Genomic DNA, 19474 nt, shown 5'->3' with positions numbered 1-19474 from the left:
TGTGAGAGAGGACGCTTAAAATCTTTATAAACATTGGCAGAACCAGAGTTTGGGGTTTGGGGGACAAGACTTATGAAGATATATATTTAATACCCATTCTCATATTTTTTGTAAAAAAAGAAAAAATGTTGGGGGACGAAGCACAACACTCATAATGATATAAATGAAAAATTCTAGAGTTTTGAAGCGATATAAAAAGACATTTAAAAAATCTTAGTGGGGACAAACTCAATTCTACCAAAAAAAAAAAAAAGGGTGAAACATTTACAATTACTTGGAGGCATAGTAAAAGAATTTCTGAGATCTTAAAGAGGGGCTAGCGCCGGTGTTCACAAACATCGCGAGGCACCGACGCTGCTGTTTCAGCAAAGAAAATAAGAACGGGCCTTGGGATGGTTGCAAGGACCTCGAAAGGGGAACTAGTGGAGGTCTGGGCACTGCAGGAGATAAAGAAAGGCAAGGCCATAACCATGGCAATCGAACAGGCTTCGTTAATGGCCGAGGAAGCTGGATGGATGAAAGACAATTGGGGTGGTTGACATGCTCAAGAAAAAGGAGGGCTGAGGACCGCACAATTGCCACCATACAGCGGGCTGAATGGTTCTCGCTCTCGCTCTGCTCGTTTACTTTCATCAGTAGGCTATAAGAATGGAATTAGTCATTATGCAGCAAAATTTGCTTCTGACCTCTAGCCTGGTAAAGAATGAAAGCTCAAACAGACGGCACAGGATGATTTGGAGGGACAGCCGCCCTGGTTCTCATTACTAGTTTTATGTTGTTACGCACACGGGTTTGTCCACTATTTTTATGATTATGCAAACAAACCAGTTGCACACAAATTTGACTCCTTATTTAAGTAGGTGCGTAAATCTTTTTAAGGATAATCAATATGAACTTCTAACAATAATGTCGCCTTTAATTGCAACGCACAGTCAGATGCACGACTCTTTTCAAGCCCAAAATCTATGGGTGCTAACAAGTCGAATTTAATCGAATAGTTTGCAATTTATTCGATCAAAGTTTGAAGTCAAATTCGCATTAATTGAGTTCGAACTATTTGATGTGTCGAACTCAAGTTTAATATGCGAAATTCGAAAGTTTGCCGAGTATTTGATAAGTTGAACTCAAGATTAATATGTGAAGTTTGCAAGCTCGTCGAGTTTAATTAGATCAATCAAACTTTACATATATATATAATTTTTTAAATTTATTAATATGATATGTATATTTTAGCTCTTGTTTAAAATTATATAACATATAAATTTATATTTGTTAAATTTAATTAAATTTGATTGAACTCGAAATAAGTTTAAGTGGATTCAATGAACACGAATTCGAGTAATACAAAATAAAATTAAGTTTAAATTCGAATTCAACTTTTTACAGGTGAGCCCCTGCCCAAATCCCAACTGAATCACTGTAGAAAAAAAAAAAAAAAAAAAGACTGAGCACTTTACCTTTTCAGTCGAGATTCCCAGCTGTAGCCTCCCAAGCGAATGATACCGACTGCTGAGCTCGCTCGAAACTCACCCAATCGCCATGAAACTCATCCCACGCAGTTCACTTATTTCCATTCTGAGAACATCTCTTTCCTCCTTGTCTTTCCGCCCCATCTCCAACACCGCCTCAGACTACCCCGCCGAAACCCTAACCCCATCGCCACCAATTTCCCAAAACCCATATGCAAAACCCAACCCCCACCCCAGGACCCGGACCCCATCGGAGAAACAATTCGAGAAATGGATCCAAAATCTCAAACCCGGGTTTACTCCCTCCGACGTGGACGAAGCCCTCAATGCCCAAACCGACCCTGACCTCGCCCTCGACATTTTCCGATGGACCGCCCAACAGCGCGGCTATAAGCACGACCAGGTCACCTATCTCACCATGATTGAAATCGCCGCCACCGGAAAACGGTACCGCGTCGCCGAGACCCTCATCGAGGAAGTCGTTGCCGGAGCCTGCCCGCCAAGCCTCCCTCTTTACAACTCCATGATCAAATTCTGCTGCGGCCGTAAGTTTCTATTCAACCGAGCGTTTGATATTTATAAGAAAATGCTGAAGTGCGATGATCCGACAGTCAAACCCTCTTTGGAAACTTATACATTGTTATTGAATTCGCTGCTTCGGAAGTTTAATAGGTTGAATGTGTGTTATGTTTATCTACACGCTGTTAGATCGTTGACGAAGCAAATGAAGGCATCTGGGGTGATACCGGATACTTTTGCGTTGAATATGATTATAAAAGCTTATTCCAAGTGTCTTGAAGTGGATGAGGCCATTCGGATTTTTCGGGAGATGGGGTTGTATGGTTGCGAGCCGAATGCTTATACTTACAGTTATATCGCAAAGGGGTTGTGTGAGAAGGGGAGGGTAGCTCAGGGGTTGAACTTCTTTGAGGAGACTAGGGAAAAAGGTTTTGTACCAAAAGGGAGTACATATGTGATATTGATTTGCAGTCTTGCTTTGGAACGGAGGTTTGAGGATGCCATTGAGATTGTGTTTGATATGTTGGATAATTCTATGTCACCTGATTTTCTGACTTACAAGACTCTTCTGGAGGAGTTGTGCAGGGACGGAAGGGGAAACGATGCTTTTGAGCTTCTCCAAGAGATGAGGAAGAGAGATACTTCTATGAACGAGAAAACTTACAGTGCTCTGACGAATGTATTGCATTTTCTGAACCGGGAGTAGGCCGCCATTGTATCCCTTTTTGGTGCATTGGAGGGCTCAAAGCCCATTAGATATGTAAAGAGCCTTGGGGTTGCGACCCCAGTTACATCTGCACATAACCATTCTCTAATCTGCACTGGGGGCTGTTATTGCACTCATCTTCAATCATGATATACTTGTTAGTGAATCCGTCTCCAGTACCACTTTCCTGTGGCCTTTCTTCCATGCTAGCTTCAGGCCATGAATTATACCCCACAATTCCGCCACAATGTCACTAGATCATTGTTTTCCATGAGAAAAATTAGAGAACCAAGTTCGTTCTTTGGCTCTGTGGAGTCTGAGAGGTTGTTTTGTTTGCTGAGGCCCCCATTTCTAATTCCCGGAAATCATCCAAAGGAAGTTGAGATGAATTGATATGCATGTGCATGCGGTATCATAATATCACTATATCAGACTAGTTCTTCGTTCAAGTCAGCAATTGTTGCGAGAGGAGAGTGGGAAATGATGGCCCTGTTCCCAAATGAGGTTAGGGGTGCTATCTTTCTTGATTAGTTGAGTAATGCAATTTATTGCAACGCTATGCTTTAGGCAAATTGGTGGGTTTCTGTCATTTGAGTTCGTTCTTCTATCTTTTGAAGGGAAGGAACAGGGGCGGGAAGACATTTGTTATCAATTTAGCCAGAGATAGATAGATATGATTTTGCTGCTTCTCTGAAACTGCTTGGTCCAATTGTGATTGCTCGAATAAAGAAGCTAGTAAATTCATCAAAGAGTCGAGCATTTTCTAGAATTACTCCGCAAATAATATTGGTAAAATTGACTGCCATTGTGCATAAGCAGTAAAAAATTGGCAATCCCACGACTCTACCTCTAGGAGCAGTGCCCGGGCACGACAGAATGATCAAAATGTTGCTGCTGTATTAACATCTAAGGATCCATGTTAGCAAATAAATAATTTACCTCATCTAAAATTTTTAAGAACAAATTCTCAGGGTAATTAAAAAGGACTGCTTTAGAAAAACAAAAAAAAGTAAAGGTAATCTCTACTAGGTTAAATCAATGATAAATACGAGGTTGAGTTGCTGACGAGAGGTCTGCGAGGGTGGGTTAAACAAAACAAAATGATATGATTTGCTGGTTTCACGTCTTCGCAGGAGATTGAACTGCAGCTGCATGTACATATCTATCTTATCATTGGTACGTATCTCCGGCCATCATTTAGCTAAATGAGCTTGTGTATCGTGAAGGCAGCTGAGGCGTGCTAGTAAACTCCGGGCTGGTATCTGTCAATAAGTCGCTGTTTGTGGACATCTCTTCGTTAGCTTTCCACCTCTGCAAGGCTTGCGGCAGGCTCATATTGAGATCAATGCCAAAACTGTCTTCTTCTTCATCATCGGAACCAGGCATCCACTGCTCTACGAGGGGAGACAAGACATTAACTGCATGCCCCATGATAGGTCTCTGATGTTGGTCGCGAGCTGTGCAGTGGGCTGCTAATTCTGCCACTTTCCAAATGCTTTTGAAAGTTTCTTCATCTGGTCTTAAGGAAGGATCTAACGAGCTTCTGATCTCGTCCTTGTTAAAAATCACCCTTCGGAACCAAGTGACCAAGTGAGCTTTCTCTTCTGGTTGTGCATCATCCAAGGCCTTCTGTCCGGTGATTAACTCCATCAAGATTACTCCAAATGCATAGACATCAACTTTCGTGGTCACTCTGCCAGTGGCTGTTAAAGAACAGAAAGTGCTCTTTTAGTAGCTGTAAGAAAGGGAGGAGACTGTATTTTAGTGCCTAACTCTCCATTGAAGCATTATACGTCCTTATGAAAATGGCTTTACCTAAGAAAATAACCGAAATATTTTGCTTCCACTATAATACGAAACAGCCAAATCATGGTTGTGAACTATTAATCTAATGAAAAACTCGGTAATTAAGCCTGCATGCGCCAATTAACTTGTTAAACCTGTAAAATGCATTTATACAAACAATTGAGTTGACATAACTCATCTTTGGGGCCTCAACGTCTAATGTATGTTTGACTTGGTAATAAGACAGTAAGATCAAAGATGTTGTGTGATATGGGAGTTGACAAGATAAGGTACAAGACCCACAATTAGTCAGTTAGTAGGACAAATAACTGACGCATCCAGAGAGGGATAATATGAATGCTGTGAACGAGATAAACTGAGATGACCTAACTTGTATATGAGCATGAATCCACTTACCAGCATATTCTGGTGCCAAATACCCAAAAGTTCCAGCTAGTCGCGTCTCAACTGAGTGCTTCCCATCAGGAGCAATCTTAACCAAACCAAAATCTGAAACCTTAGCCCTCATATCATCTCCGAGAAGGATGTTAGAGGGTTTGAGATCCCTGTGGATGAAACTCTGGTTTGCCAATCCATGCAGATATTCAACGCCTCTGGCAACGTCTAATGCTATGGAGAGTCTTTGTTTCCAAGTGAGTGGAAGGGTGCCCCTTTCTTGCCAACTAATTAAATGCTGCCCCAGTGTCCCTTGAGGCATATACTCGTAAACCAGAAGTCTCTCATTTCCGTTGACACAAAAACCATGAAGAGCAACCAGGTTCTTATGCCTAACCTTTGACAGGACCTCAATTTCAGCTCTAAACTCACCTAGACCCTTCTTGTTCATAAAAGAAGATTCCATCCTCTTCACGGCTATCTGTGTCCCATCATGAAGTTGTCCTTTATAAACAATGCCAAATCCACCTTCACCCAATATGTTTTCTTCGCTGAAATGGTTTGTTGCTTCTCGGAGTACTTCTATTGGTATGGCGACACTGATACCATCACTAAAATGGAAATCATAGTTTTCAGTATCCATTTGGCTGGGTAAATCGCTTGATATTGCATCAGAATCACCCTCAAGCGAGGTTTTCCCATTTTTACTGCCCTTAGCTGACTTGTATTCACGACTTAGCTTCTTTACATAATAACGTCTATAAACTATGAAACCCAAAACAACAACCATGACAACAGCAACAACAATAATAACAACAATAATCCACGGTGAGACAGAAGCCTTCGCTTTGTCAATTGGACCAGATGATGCATTTCCTGGAGGGAAGCTAGGGGGCAACTCTATTCCAATAAAGGGATTACCAGAAGTTTTCACCGACACACCTGGGGCAAATTCTGGTATTTTTCCAGAGAGATTATTGTTGGAAACATCAAGAACCTTCAACTTTGTCAAACTGGTCAGGGTAGCTGGTATAGAACCAGTAAGTTTATTGGCATGCATGTCCAGGGTCCTTAATGAAGTAAGGTTTGCAATTGCAGGTGATATGAGGCCAGGAAAATTCTGGTTTCCAAAATTAATCACACTTACACTTCCTGAATCACAGACAATAAAGCGCCAATTCTGACAAGGATTATTCCCTTTCCAAGACTCGGCTAATGCTGATGGATAATTCAAGGCACCAGCAACCTGAAGCAATATTGTCACCTGCAGAGCACAAGGGCCTGGACTGGTATTGCAGAAATTATTTTTACCGTCACTAGATCCATCACTGACCTGAACACCTGCAGGAAACTTGGGTACTGGACCCTGGAATAAATTATTCTCCAAAGTTACATTTTGCAGCTCAGGAAGCGATGACAGAGAAGGAGGAATCACACCGGTTAGCTGATTATCACGAAGCTGAAGGTCAAAAAGGGATTTGCATCCAGAAAGATCGGGAATTGGCCCTGAAAATTTATTAACATGTAGCCAAACCTGAGTTACTTGCGACATTGCTCCGAGAACGTCAATTCCGCCCGACAAACCGGCAATCTGATTGTTCAGCCACAAGTTCTGAATCCCTGACTCAGCAAAAGAAGGTGGCAGACCCCCTGTGATGTTGTTGTAAGAAAGCCGCAGACTTTGTAAACTTGGGAACGACCCAAAAATGTCTGGAATTTCCCCAGCGATGTTAGCCTTGTTAGCAATGAAGCTTACGAGGGCGGTCGAATCGGCCAGGGTATTCGGGATTGTCCAGGGAGGGAGATTCAGGTTCTCGCCAATGCTGAATGTCTGCAAACTTGTCAGGCCCATGAGGAAATCAGGAGGAACAGAAGTAAAATTATTGCCGTCAAGGTAGACTTCTCTGAGGGACGTGAGGTTTGACAAGGAAGGGAGCGGCCCCAAAAGCTGGTTCCTTTGAAAATTGAGGGATTGTAGGCTGGAGAGTTTATTCAAACCTGATGGTAATTTGCCTGAGAGAGATTTGGAGATGAGAATAATGGAGATGACTCTGCCTGATGAGTCACACTGGACGCCTGTCCATTTACATGGGGTGTTGCCACTCCACCCCGGCGGGGCATTGGAGAAACCTTTGGCCAGTTCTGCCATGATGGCGGCATCATCAGCAAAAACATGGTAGATGAAGAGGGTGGTGATTAATTGTAAGCACCGGACCGTTTTAAGAAACTTTTGTTTCCCTTTTCGCATTCTTGCTGTTTTTTATGATATTAGGGTGGAGGAAGGTGGATGAGGTGGTGGTTCTCATTCTCCGTTCTCTCTCATCGTGCATGAGAGAGATAGAGCCTGGGGAAGCTGGGGGGCTAGGCCGTTGTTTGGGCCGGGTGGGGGGGGGGGGGAGGAGATAGGATGAGGGCTGTATCCTATTCCTACCCCATTTAGTTGCTTGGTTTGAGGGTGCAACAGAGCGGAAGAGGAGATACAATTGTTTAGGCCTTAGGGAAAGTTTATAACTGCCATTGCCAATTAAGAAAAAAAAGGGTAGATTGGTGCTGGTCTAATTTAAGTTACCATAATTGTCGAATATATTTAAAAAAAAAAAACAAAATTAGACGAAAAGGTCCAGTTCCTCGATTTTTTAAAAAGTTCCATTTAGTCTGCGAACGTTTAGACTTGTTGATACGGTTTAAGGAGATTTTCATGTGTTAAATTTTTTTTTTTTAAAAAAACTCATGATTTAATCAGAAAAATATGCAAAGGGACATTAGATAAATATAAATATCATTGTAAACAATAAATTAGGTAACTAACTTAATTTAAGAATCTTAAGATTTAATGGCGACTTCTTGTAATGTACCGCCCCACGAGATTTATTTCCCAAATTGAACAAACCTTCCACCACGGCATGGGTTAATTAAAGTTTGCCTCCTGAACTTTTCAAGCAATCACACTGCACCCCTTGAATGGTAGAGATATAAATTTTACCCCTAACGAAAAGATGCAAATATTATATCTCGTTTGCCACCAAATTACCCTAGGAAGAGTGTATATTCTCCATTTTTTTTAGGGTGTTTAAAACGTTATTAATATCCAGAAGAAAAAAAGGCATTATGTAACTAACTACATAAACCCGTTATAAAGTTAGAACATAATTTTCATAATATTCTAAGAGAAAAAATAATTTATTCTGAAACATTATTGAAAAAAAATATTATATGTTTATTTAAAAAAAGAATTTTTTATTAAGATTTTTCTATTGTTGAGGCGAAGAGTTTAATCAAAAAATTCCTCAGAAATTTGTAGGTTTTTGATGTATGATTTTGTAATATATATATATATATATATATATATATATATATATATATATATATATATATATATATATATATGCGCCAAAGAATTATATGTTCCTTTTTTTGTAGTGATTTATTTCTATTTATTAGTTGCAAAAAATATGATTTGTAAAAATTCCAATTCCTGTATCTATGTTACATTGTCACTTTTTTTTTTGGACAAATTAGTGACTAAATAAGTAACGATAAAAAAGCAAGACAAATCAGTGGCTTCTAATCTCTTTTAACCCCAAGATTTTTTTGTAAATAAATTAATTATTTTGTACAAAAAATTTCAATAAGTAACGCAAAAAAAAGTACCAAGTACCAAAAATTGGAATGTTTTTTGCTAGTATTTAGCCGCTGATTTGTCGACGAAAAGGAAGAAAAATGACAGCGCAACCCACATATGGGAGTTGGGTATTTTCTTTGAAGAAGACAAAATGGGGTGTTTATTTATAAGAAGAAAGGAATTTGTCAGGATCAGGATAATCTTGTCTAAAAGTTCCCATGGGTAAAAACATACATGCTCAGAAGTTTAGTAATTTGTAATGGTTAAACAATTATTTTTACTGATAGAAACAGGAAAAGTGCTCAAAAAATAAACTTCAGGAGGCAAAGTGATTTTAGGACCAAACATTAAGGGATCACTGCTATTTACCCTTAAATTTTTTTAATATCTATTTGTCCCCTAAAAGTTTTTGATATTTATACGTTGACTTTAAAGCTTATGCGTTTGTGCATTTTACCTAGGGATGTGAATCGAAATCAAAATTGATAATTTAGAATTTTGAAATTTGATTTTTTTTTAAATTTTTGTATCAGAATTTTCGATTGAATTTGATTTCAAATTCACCAACTCCAAATTCGAATTCATTCCGAATTCAATTTAGAATTCAATAAATTCCGATTTCACCAAATTCAAGAATATAATAATAATTATTATTAAATAAATGTTATATTACATATATATAAATAATATATATACATATGAAAAACAAATTGAAATCGAAATAGGAATTCCAAATCACCAAATTCAGGAATATAAAAATTATTATTATTATATAAATGTTATATTACATATATATATATAAATATATGAAAAACAAATTTGAAATCAAAATAGAAATTTCGAGTTCTGATTGAATTAGAAATAAAAAATTTTAATTTGAAAAATTTCATTACTGAATTTAAACTAAATTCGCATAATTCAAAATTGAAAAACTCAATTTCAGTTTCAAATTTTGAATTATCAATTTCAAAAATTTCAAATTCAATTCGAATTCGATCAGTGAATTGAAATTTTTCGATTTTGCGCGTTCTTAATTTTGCCCCCTCGAGTCTCTTTTACACTCCAACCTAAACACAGCAGCGTACGAGAAAAATATTGCCTTTTGCGTTGCCTTAGCTGACGTGGAAAATTGTGACTGGACAATGGGCGTCCTTCTGACGTTGGAGCTCCATTCAACTACTATGATCGCGAGTGCACGCGATGAAAGCTGTACCTTGTATACCACAACGGCTGATATAGCTCACCCTGATGCAAAATTTCCTTTAAACATACCAAAAAAAATCCAGAGAATAAACAGGTAGATAAAAGTGATCCGAGAATGAAATTCCTCAACGCTGCTTCAATATTTGCCCTTCTAATTTTTGTTACATCAGGTAAATATTCAAAATGCCATACTTTTGTTATTGAGTTTTGTAAATTTGTTGTTAGATCCGGTCATATGTTACTCCGTTTTTAAGCTCACAGTAATTGAAGTTTTGTTGCTTATTTGTATTGATATTCATAATATCTTTACAATTTCTTCTTTTTTTGATCCTTCCTCCAGCATCGGCTAAAAAGTCGGGGGATGTTACAGAGTTACAAATTGGTGTGAAGGTAAATTAATTTTCTTCCTTTAGGCTTTATGTATATAATTTTTTAATTAATTTAGCGCATTCGTTCAGCATTAGAGGTAAAATTATGTGCAATTGACCAAGTTAAAGATTGATTAAATTTCAGAAAATTTGTTTGGTTGCTATGTATTTGCTTTCGATAGATTCGGGGACTGTTCGATGTTGTTTGAGGAAGTTTTGCACTCTCCCTTGCATTTTTTTCTGCTTAATCTCTTTACGCATTTGGTTTTTAGTCAGAGATAAGTGAAAAAATATTTGATTTTTAGTGAGAGGTAAGTGAAAAATCCTCTGTTTCTAAAAGTTTCAATGCTCAGTAGTGTTTAAATAATTTAAATGGTTATTTTTTTTAATGTATACTTGTGGTATTTTTATTCAAGATTAGATTCTGTTGCTTTCAACCATCCTGTCTAACTTCTCGATCTTGCTATCCCTGCTGCAGTATAAGCCTGAATCCTGTGAAATTCAGGCTCACAAAGGTGACAAAGTCAGAGTACATTACCGGGTTAGTTGCATGTTCTTCATGCTTGTTCCTAACTTGCTTTCTTGATCTCTCTGTTCATGTTTTCTTTTTACTTTTCTGGAATAGGATGGGAATGCCTCCATTAAGACCTAGTCACACTGATTATGTTAAAAAGATAAATATTAATATGTATTTCTACCATGTCGTTGGAAACTGCTGTTAGGAATATGTGGTACTAGTGTCTGCACTGATTATATCCTTGTTTGCGTACTCATTTTGTATAACAGCCAGCTAGATTGTCAGATAATGTTCAACACTACCTGGTGATGGGGGGCTCGTTGTTACCTTACATATCTTGGGAAGAAGGGTGAGGATTTTGGGAGGAAAGGAAGGGAAAGATTGCTTTTGCTTGATTTGACCTATCTTGGGTTTTTGTTTCAGGTTTTTTGACCTAGCATTGGGGTGTTCATTTGATTTGGTTTACTCTGGGGCATGGTAGGACTAAGTAAAGAAATAAAGAATCCATGCTCTAACGTTTGGTGCTTTAGGGTCTCCCCGGATGGTTTTTGTGTGTGTGAAGGTTAATCTAATTTATGTCTGAATATATGTTAGTACTTTCAAATGTTGTTGAAGTTCATTTGTTGACTTCTCAAGTCGTATGAATTACACTTCATCTCTTGGGAAAAGAGAAGGCACCTTTCTTGGATTTGGCTACTTTATTTTGTTCTTGTCTGCGCTGACATTCTTAAATTCTTTGCAGGGAAAACTTATAGATGGCACTGTATTTGATTCTAGCTTTGAAAGGGGTGACCCAATTGAGTTTGAGCTTGGAAGTGGTCAAGTGATTAAAGGTACTACTTTACTCTCTATCTATCTCTTCATTTTTTAACTTTTATGCAATCACCAAACCACCAAAATGTAATTGCATGGAGCAACCATGATTGAGAAATGGATATTATCTGCCAAGAACCAAAGTAACTGCTGTGTATCATTCTTGCTTAATCGGAATTCAGGAATTTAAATACTATGATTATCTTTGCAGTCTATTGAGATTTTATAGCTCTCGTCCTTGCTTTATCAAAAGCTCTTCTTATTGGTTGGATAGAGATTTATGCATGTTGCCATCCATTTGGGCGTACTTTATTTCAGCTTGAATGAGAATACAGAATTGAGATAGCAAAGTAAACTAGTCCAGGTTTTTGATACTTATGCATACTTTGAAGGTTTTGGAAGGGATTGAAATCTCAAAACCATAAAAAAAATGTTTATATTTTGATCAGCCATCCTTGGAATATACTTTCGATTAACAAAATATAAAGACATATTGACAAAATGGAGATTTGCCGGTGAGTGATGTTAAACTTCAAATAAATTTTATTTGTTCTTCAAAATTATGGTACTTTGTAAGCAATGAGGTATCAGACCCATTCATTAAGCATCAAGTCCATATTTTTGCAACTAGTAGTTCCAGATGAAATCATATTCTTAATATCTTTTTGTTAATGACTTTCATGTATTATATCCATAATCTAGCATATTCATTGTCTTGTTGCTGATTCTGACTGCAATTTGTTATGCTTTTCTACAATAATTTCTGGTATATATCTATATGAGGTAAAGTACAGGGTTATAATGAAAGTGTAACAGCATGCTAATTTTTTTTTTTTTTGAGCAGGATGGGATCAAGGACTCTTGGGAATGTGTGTAGGTGAGAAGAGAAAGTTGAAAATACCTGCTAAACTTGGATACGGAGATCAAGGGTCACCACCATCCATCCCAGGTAACAAAAAATCTTCTTTCTGGGTTTAATGCAATTCATTTTAACAGCACAGCTTCAGAGACTTGACTTTTATTGTTAGTTAGTACATATCTTTGCTCAATATAATGTTACTCCAGGACCTGAAATGTAGATTTAATTGTTCTTCCTTCATGCTCGAATATTGTTAATCTGTCTGATTTTTGTTGTATGTCACTTCCACTTTATGCCTATCGTTCTTTTGATAAATCCTAGTTCAACGATTAGTAGCTAGAATTCAATGAGGAAATAAAATTTTGGTTTGAGGATCTGGCTTGTCACTTATGGTCCTGTGCTATCTGATTTGTTCCATGTCCTTTGGCTGAATTTTAAATATCATATAGAACAAGTGGCGTAATTTCTGTCTCTCTGCAATTTGCAGGTGGAGCCACTTTGATCTTTGACACCGAGCTAGTTACAGTGAATGGAAAACCATCAACAGGAGAGCAACCAGATGATAGTGAACTATAGGTCCTGGGTAGCTTAATTTCTGGAGGTGGGTGCTACCCTGAATTAGCACTTTGTCATTAAAACAGTTGTTAGACTTCGATTTCTTGTTCCGTCTTTAATATTCGGGGAACCCAATTGATCTGCAGCTTCCTTGTAGATCCTCATTGCATGGACCTTGATTCGTTTGGTCCGAAATCCTAAGCCTGTAGCCATCTGTCGTTCTCTTCTAATTGTTAAGATAATTTGGGTGGCTTGATGTCTAGCGCTTCACTTGAAAATTTTGACACATTGAAGTTTAAGTTTAATTTTGGTGTCGGGCTGCATATGATTTGGATTATTAGTACAGGTCAGGTGTATGATGCAATTATTAACAGGGTAAATATTACTGCAATTGTCAACATCTGCATTTCCTCCTTTTTCACCCTTTAATTCCCAAAATCCTCGGTATCACCTCACATATAACCTGACACTGTGTGGCGTTAAGATCCATGCATAGGTTTAATTGAATTTCCGTGCCTGATTTTCAGTTCGAAGATGGAGGGTGAAAAAGGATGGAGACAGCAGAAAAGGGATGAATTTTTTTTTTGGGTACAAAAACTCGTATAATTATAATTTAAGCAGGATTAGAGGATGCGCTACTCAGGGAAGATTTCTTCCCCTGTTGAGGATTAACGTCAGGAAAGCCCATTGGATTCAAATTTTTGCTTAAAAGCTAAAAAACTGCAGTTTGAAGAATTACCGATCTTTTTTATGCCACCCAGAAGAAATTTATAAAAGGACAAGTAAATGGATGATAATGAAGCTTATATTTGTCATAACTTCAAACGGTCTTGTTCTCATCCAGTAATTGAGACACGTTATTGGTCCAACAATTCCAAGAAACAAAAGAAAATAGTATGTGTAGAAGGCCATTCCTTTACTGGTAAAATGGATTTCATGCACTGTGAAACGTCATTGTTCAAAAGATATTTCAAATCTTACAAGGAAAATAAGAAAAGGGAATAGTTGTCATTTTTTTTTTTTTTGAATTAGAGATCTTATAGTTATCTTCCAATTAGTGTGAGCAAAGTTAAGATCATGAGATGCAGCTATAAATGTTTGTCAAATTCATCCCATTTGAAATGGATAATAATGGCAGTTGAGTTAGTTAAGGATTAAGAAGTTTTGCACGCCATATTCCCCTATCGAACTTCTTTACTTTAATTAGACCTAAATCCCACTTGCCAATGAAGAAGTACTGCGTTACTCAACTAGCGGTACGAACCGTTATTGTTATTAATACCATAATTGGTAATGGCTACTTCAGCGTCCCCGTTCGGCAATTACAGTTGATCAGTCAACCCGTCCGTCTTGAGCTGGTGGCCATCACCAAGACCTTTAAGCTTTGGTGGGATGAACCCTTGTCTCTCATCAAATTGTTATTCTTGTGGCTCTGCTTCAAATTCAGACTGATGTATAGTGCGTCCGTTTGATGATTTTATCTTCATCGGTGCTCATAGGCTCAGTTGAGCCTTCACATATTTTGAATAGGAGTCGGAGTAAGAATGACAATTGACAAAAAAATAAAAAAAAATCAATCCATCCGCCCGAGAGAGTACTGCTTATCCGATACGATTCAAATCAATTAATTTTAGTATTAGGACAAGCGAACTTTGCAGCAACACAAAAAACCACAAAATCCGAGCCATTATTATTAGACCAAAATTTCGGTAGATTCATTTTTTAAAGATTTAAATGTTTCAAATTATGTCACACTGAAGTTCAATGTTTCGAACGATTGAATCTTTAAAAATCGAATTTACTTAAATTAAATTTCATCACTATTGTTATTACTATAATATGTATATATATTTTTTTGGGGGGTGAAATTCGGGCCGTTGTTTACCTGACTCATCCGGTTTCCCAAGTACCGAAGGGCAATTACCGGACGGAGGAGTGCTTAATCCGCAAAAACAGTAGTGATGATCTCCAGAAGAATCCTGACCCTTCGTCACTCCTTTCTACTCTACTCAGTCTGCAGTGCTAGTTACCTGCTAAACCCTTATAGAAGACTCTAGAACCCAAGGCTCTTTCAGCTCTCGTCTTTTTATTCTCCGTTAGCACGCCATTCGAAGAGCCTCTCCCCAAGTAATTTAGCTCAAACAGTCTGATTCGTTAGATACATTCTTCTTTTTTCGTGCGAGAATAAAAGTAAAATACTCCAGGGGTTTACAATTTGATATAGGGTTGAGACATGGATGAGGATTTTGATATGCCGTCGGCCGAGGGGATGGGCATGGGGATGGATGACATGGATCTGCCGGAGGATAATTCGTTGAAAGTTGGAGAGGAGAAGGAGATCGGAAAGGAAGGGTTGAAGAAGAAGCTTGTTAAAGAGGGTGAAGGCTGGGATGCACCTGAAAACGGCGACGAAGTAGAAGGTAATTGTTTTGTAATTAAAGATTCACTAATATTTTGGTATTTCTTCAGTCTTATAATTTTCTTATTTCTCGCTTTTTTCCTTCCTTCGATTGCTGCAGTTCATTACACTGGCACTCTATTGGATGGGACGAAGTTTGATTCCAGCCGTGATAGGGGCACACCGTTCAAGTTCCCCCTCGGTCAAGGTCAGCTAATCCTTAATCCATACTATGATTCCGCCGACTTTCATTTTTAATTTGAAGATTCTTCGTCGGTCTTAACTTGGGTAAAATAGTCTGCGTTATCATGGTAATGATAGTTTGACAATATTGGATGTTGTTCTGGGTGCTGTCTATGCAATTTTCTTTTCATATGAACTACTATATTCGTTATATATATATATGTGTGTGTGTGTGAACTACTAGACGTAAATTATACAAATCGCATAAATGCTTAGCGGCGAATCTGACTCATTGCTACATGGTTTGCCTGGAGTATCGCTGTGTAATGTTGGTGTGTAATGGGATAAAATATTTCAATTTGCATGGTGAAATAATACCTTATAATGGATTGTTTCAAAGGCCTAAAGTGAGTGGGAGTATGAAGGATTGGTGCTAAGCTACCCAGACCAATGCAGTTGGATGTATAGAAATTTTGGGTTAGAAGACCAGCAAGACTGAAAAGTTTGTGTGGTACTTTGAAAATTAAAGCTGTGTTCATAGTGCTCGAGATAGAGAGAGAGAGAGAGAGAGCGAGAAGTCTGCGTTACTTGACAATTGAAGCTGTGTTGATGGTGCTTCAGAGATAAGAGAGAGAGAGAGAGAGAGCGGGCTGTTATGTGTGTTCAATGTTGCATCTAGAAAATGTTATGGTTCTTCTGTTTGAGCAATAGAAATGCTTGTCATCATTAAGAAATGAAATATTCTGATAAGTTTTCTTGGGTTCCAACAGGACAAGTGATTAAGGGATGGGATCAAGGTATTAAGACAATGAAAAAGGGCGAAAATGCTGTTTTCACTATACCACCTGAGCTCGCCTATGGTGAATCTGGCTCGCCTCCAACCATTCCTCCAAATGCCACTCTCCAGTTCGATGTTGAATTACTTTCCTGGGTAAGTGTCAAGGACATCTGCAAGGATGGAGGAATATTCAAGAAGATCCTTGCTGAGGGAGAAAAATGGGAACATCCCAAGGATCTTGATGAGGTTTTAGGTAAGTTCATTATTCAGTTTTCATATTGATTTTGCTGTAAGGTTGCCTTTGTACCCTGCTGATTATGTGCATATATTTTTTGGTGCAGTTAAGTATGAAGCTCGATTGGAAGATGGGACAATAGTTGCAAAATCAGTTGAAGTGGAGTTCACTGTTCAAGAAGGTTGGCTTCCATTTTTAATCCATATATTTTACATTCCAAGCACTGGTAGGTTTTTGTGTTTAATGACTGGAATATGTTGTCTTATATTAGGTCACTTCTGTCCTGCTCTTGCCAAGGCTGTGAAGACAATGAAGAAGGGAGAAAAGGTCCTCCTGACAGTGAAACCACAATGTAAGTACAAGTTGCTCAATGGAAGATGCATGGTCTTTTTGATTAGAGATTTGCAGGTCATATTTCATGGATATAATTTTTTTGCAGATGGATTTGGTGAGAAGGGCAAGCCCGCTTCTGGTGATCAAGGTGCTGTCCCACCAAATGCTACATTGAATATCAATTTGGAGCTAGTATCATGGAAGACTGTCTCTAATGTAACGGATGACAAGAAAGTCATCAAAAAGATCTTGAAAGAAGGAGAGGGTTATGAGAAGCCCAATGAGGGAGCTGTGGTCAAATGTTGGTGTTATATCTTACCTATATATTTTTTCTTTTTTGGGTTTTGGGAGATTTTTAGACCCCATTTCAGAATATCAAGCTTACAATTTTCCTTCCTTTCTGTAGTGAAACTTGTTGGGAAACTGCAAGACAGCACCGTTTTTGTCAAGAAGGGTTATGGTGATGATGAAGATGACCTCCTGGAATTTAAAACAGATGAAGGTAACTTTTGCTAGTCTGGACTTCAGATAATTTTTTTTGCTTTGAACTATTTTGCTTTCTTGTTTTGACTTGGCACGCTGAACAGAACAAGTTATTGAGGGTTTGGACAAGGCTGTGATGGCAATGAAAAAGGGTGAAGTTGCTTTGTTGACCATTGCACCTGAGTATGCCTTTGGTTCAACCGAGTCACAGCAGGAGTTGGCTGTTGTTCCTCCAAATTCAACAGTACAGTATGAAGCCGAGCTGGTTTCTTTTGTCAAAGTGAGTTATCTGTGATTTGCATGCATGTCCATGCAAGAAGTCCCATCCACTAGTATTTCCACCTGCATGTTTAAGTGATAATTTCCTTTATCTTGTTTAGGAGAAGGAATCTTGGGATATGAACACCCAGGAAAAGATTGAAGCTGCTGGCAAAAAGAAGGAAGAAGGTAATGCACTATTTAAGGCTGGGAAATATGCGAGGGCTTCAAAGAGATATGAGAAGGTAAGCATATGTTTATTATGCAATACTGGGTTTTAATATTTATAAATTTGGAATTTTGTTTAAATCAAGTTTTTCTGTATGCAGGCTGCAAAATACATAGAATACGATACTACTTTTAGTGAGGAGGAGAAAAAGCAGTCCAAAGTGTTGAAAATTTCTTGCAATCTGAACAATGCTGCATGCAAGCTGAAACTGAAGGATTACAAGCAAGCAGAAAAGCTCTGTTCTAAGGTTTGAAACTATCTGAGGAGAATCTTGTATTGTTAAGTAATTGTTAGCTAATTGGTGAAAGTCCTCGTGTCCTGTCTAGGTGTTGGAACTTGAAAGTTCAAATGTTAAAGCGCTTTATCGGAGAGGCCAAGCTTACATGAACCTGGCCGACCTGGATCTTGCTGAGCTTGATATTAAGAAAGCACTTGAAATTGATCCTAACAACAGGTATATTCAGAGTTTAGCAGATTCCATTAGCCAGTTGCAGACTCAGTCTGAAGTGGATTGGATCTTAATAGGGGTCTTGTTGCTTGGTTTTGGCTCTAATGGCTTTTGTTTTGGGCCCAGGGATGTGAAGCTTGAGTACAAAGTCTTGAAGGAAAAGGTGAAGGAGTACAACAAAAAAGACGCCAAATTTTATGGAAACATGTTTGCCAAGTTGAATAAGTTGGAGTCAGTTGACTTAAACGTATTCTCTCTTGCCTTTGGATCTTTCCTTTTCATTTTGTTACAAAGCATAACCAATTGAGGTTAAATTTTATATATGTATGTGTTGCAGAAAACCGCTCCCAAGGATGCAGAACCAATCAGCATTGACAGCCAGGCTTGAATTTGAGAATAAAAGTCAAAAGTAGCTGACATTTTACAAGTATTGGTTGCCGGGCCTTCTCTCTCTTTTTTTTTTTTTACTTTTTCCGGGAAAAAGTATGAATGTGAGGCTATCTGGTCTTTGGCATGGATGAATGCTTTGAACCGTCTGCAGATTAATTGCTGATATTAACGCTAGTGTTGAAAAATGATTGATGTTGAAACTTTTATATCTGGGTTTCTTCTCATGTTTCCTCGAAATGTCTAATGAAGAAAAATGGATGATCCGAATACTTCCCCTCTACATTTGTGCGGGGTGGATTGATTTGTGTGCTAGTATTTTAGGATGTCATTTTTTCCGTGGATAGCCCTGTTGGCGAGGTTATGCTGGCTGTTTCAATCTGTTGATCTATTTGTCAAGTACCAAGTACCAACTGCTGGCATACATTTGGAACTCAATCAAGGGCATGGTTCATCTCTAAATCCATGATGCTTAGGCCCGGGCATCGATATGAAAGTTAATTTAACAGGGATGCTATCTAGACTTGGCGGTTGGTCCAACAAAAAAATGACTTGGCGGTTGGATGTAATCTAGAGCCTACCCATTTAAGCATTTGTTCAGGGCCATAATGAAAACGTTATGTGTATTCTATTTAATGCTCTGGAAACCTCGGCAGTTAAGGAAATTACCCCTAATTTGTTTCTTATGTAACGATCAGTTAAGGGAGTGCTTGTTTCACATATTGGAATCGGAAATGAAAATGGAATCAAGGATTTTGATTTTGAAATTAAATTTTTCATTCCAATATCTAGCATGGTTCATGTATTGGAATTAGTATCATTCCAATTCTTGATGTTTGGTTTGATGAGTGTTTCAGAATTAAATGTAATTAAATTTTAAATTTATCACTGATATAACAATTTTTATAAAATAAAAGAATTATACATACG

At 38.0% G+C, this 19474-nt stretch overlaps 4 protein-coding genes across 4 annotated transcripts; 3 read left to right on the top strand and 1 right to left on the bottom strand.

Moving 5' to 3' along the window:
* The first annotated feature begins 1438 nt into the window (after nucleotides 1-1438).
* On the top strand, nucleotides 1439-3194 carry LOC113732537 (pentatricopeptide repeat-containing protein At3g25210, mitochondrial-like). The gene has a single exon (XM_027258369.2). The coding sequence runs from the start codon at nucleotides 1540-1542 to the stop codon at nucleotides 2692-2694; it is 1155 nt and encodes a 384-aa protein (XP_027114170.1). The 5' UTR covers nucleotides 1439-1539; the 3' UTR covers nucleotides 2695-3194.
* Nucleotides 3195-3771: 577 nt separating this feature from the next.
* Nucleotides 3772-7223, bottom strand: LOC113732520 (receptor-like kinase TMK4). Its single transcript, XM_027258348.2, has 2 exons — nucleotides 4897-7223; nucleotides 3772-4397 (listed from the first exon to the last, which is right to left on the bottom strand). The coding sequence occupies exons 1-2, from the start codon at nucleotides 7121-7123 to the stop codon at nucleotides 3892-3894; spliced, it is 2733 nt and encodes a 910-aa protein (XP_027114149.1). The 5' UTR covers nucleotides 7124-7223; the 3' UTR covers nucleotides 3772-3891.
* Nucleotides 7224-9711: 2488 nt separating this feature from the next.
* LOC113732545 (peptidyl-prolyl cis-trans isomerase FKBP15-1) lies at nucleotides 9712-13135 on the top strand. Its single transcript, XM_027258377.2, has 6 exons — nucleotides 9712-9870; nucleotides 10041-10090; nucleotides 10547-10609; nucleotides 11328-11418; nucleotides 12243-12347; nucleotides 12745-13135. Exons 1-6 carry the CDS (start codon nucleotides 9816-9818, stop codon nucleotides 12831-12833), a joined length of 453 nt encoding a protein of 150 aa, XP_027114178.1. The 5' UTR covers nucleotides 9712-9815; the 3' UTR covers nucleotides 12834-13135.
* Nucleotides 13136-14800: 1665 nt separating this feature from the next.
* LOC113732530 (peptidyl-prolyl cis-trans isomerase FKBP62) lies at nucleotides 14801-18827 on the top strand. The gene is made up of 14 exons (XM_072081042.1): nucleotides 14801-14939; nucleotides 15037-15232; nucleotides 15332-15418; nucleotides 16164-16424; nucleotides 16513-16587; nucleotides 16678-16758; nucleotides 16846-17040; nucleotides 17146-17241; nucleotides 17327-17502; nucleotides 17603-17725; nucleotides 17810-17956; nucleotides 18036-18163; nucleotides 18284-18404; nucleotides 18495-18827. Exons 2-14 carry the CDS (start codon nucleotides 15046-15048, stop codon nucleotides 18543-18545), a joined length of 1728 nt encoding a protein of 575 aa, XP_071937143.1. The 5' UTR covers nucleotides 14801-14939; nucleotides 15037-15045; the 3' UTR covers nucleotides 18546-18827.
* Nucleotides 18828-19474: the final 647 nt, after the last annotated feature.

This window comes from Coffea arabica, chromosome 1c, assembly GCF_036785885.1.
Source record: "Coffea arabica cultivar ET-39 chromosome 1c, Coffea Arabica ET-39 HiFi, whole genome shotgun sequence".
NCBI lineage: Eukaryota > Viridiplantae > Streptophyta > Magnoliopsida > Gentianales > Rubiaceae > Coffea > Coffea arabica.
The sequence above is the reverse complement of the archived record's forward strand: the minus strand, read 5'-3'. Positions and strand labels throughout refer to the sequence as shown.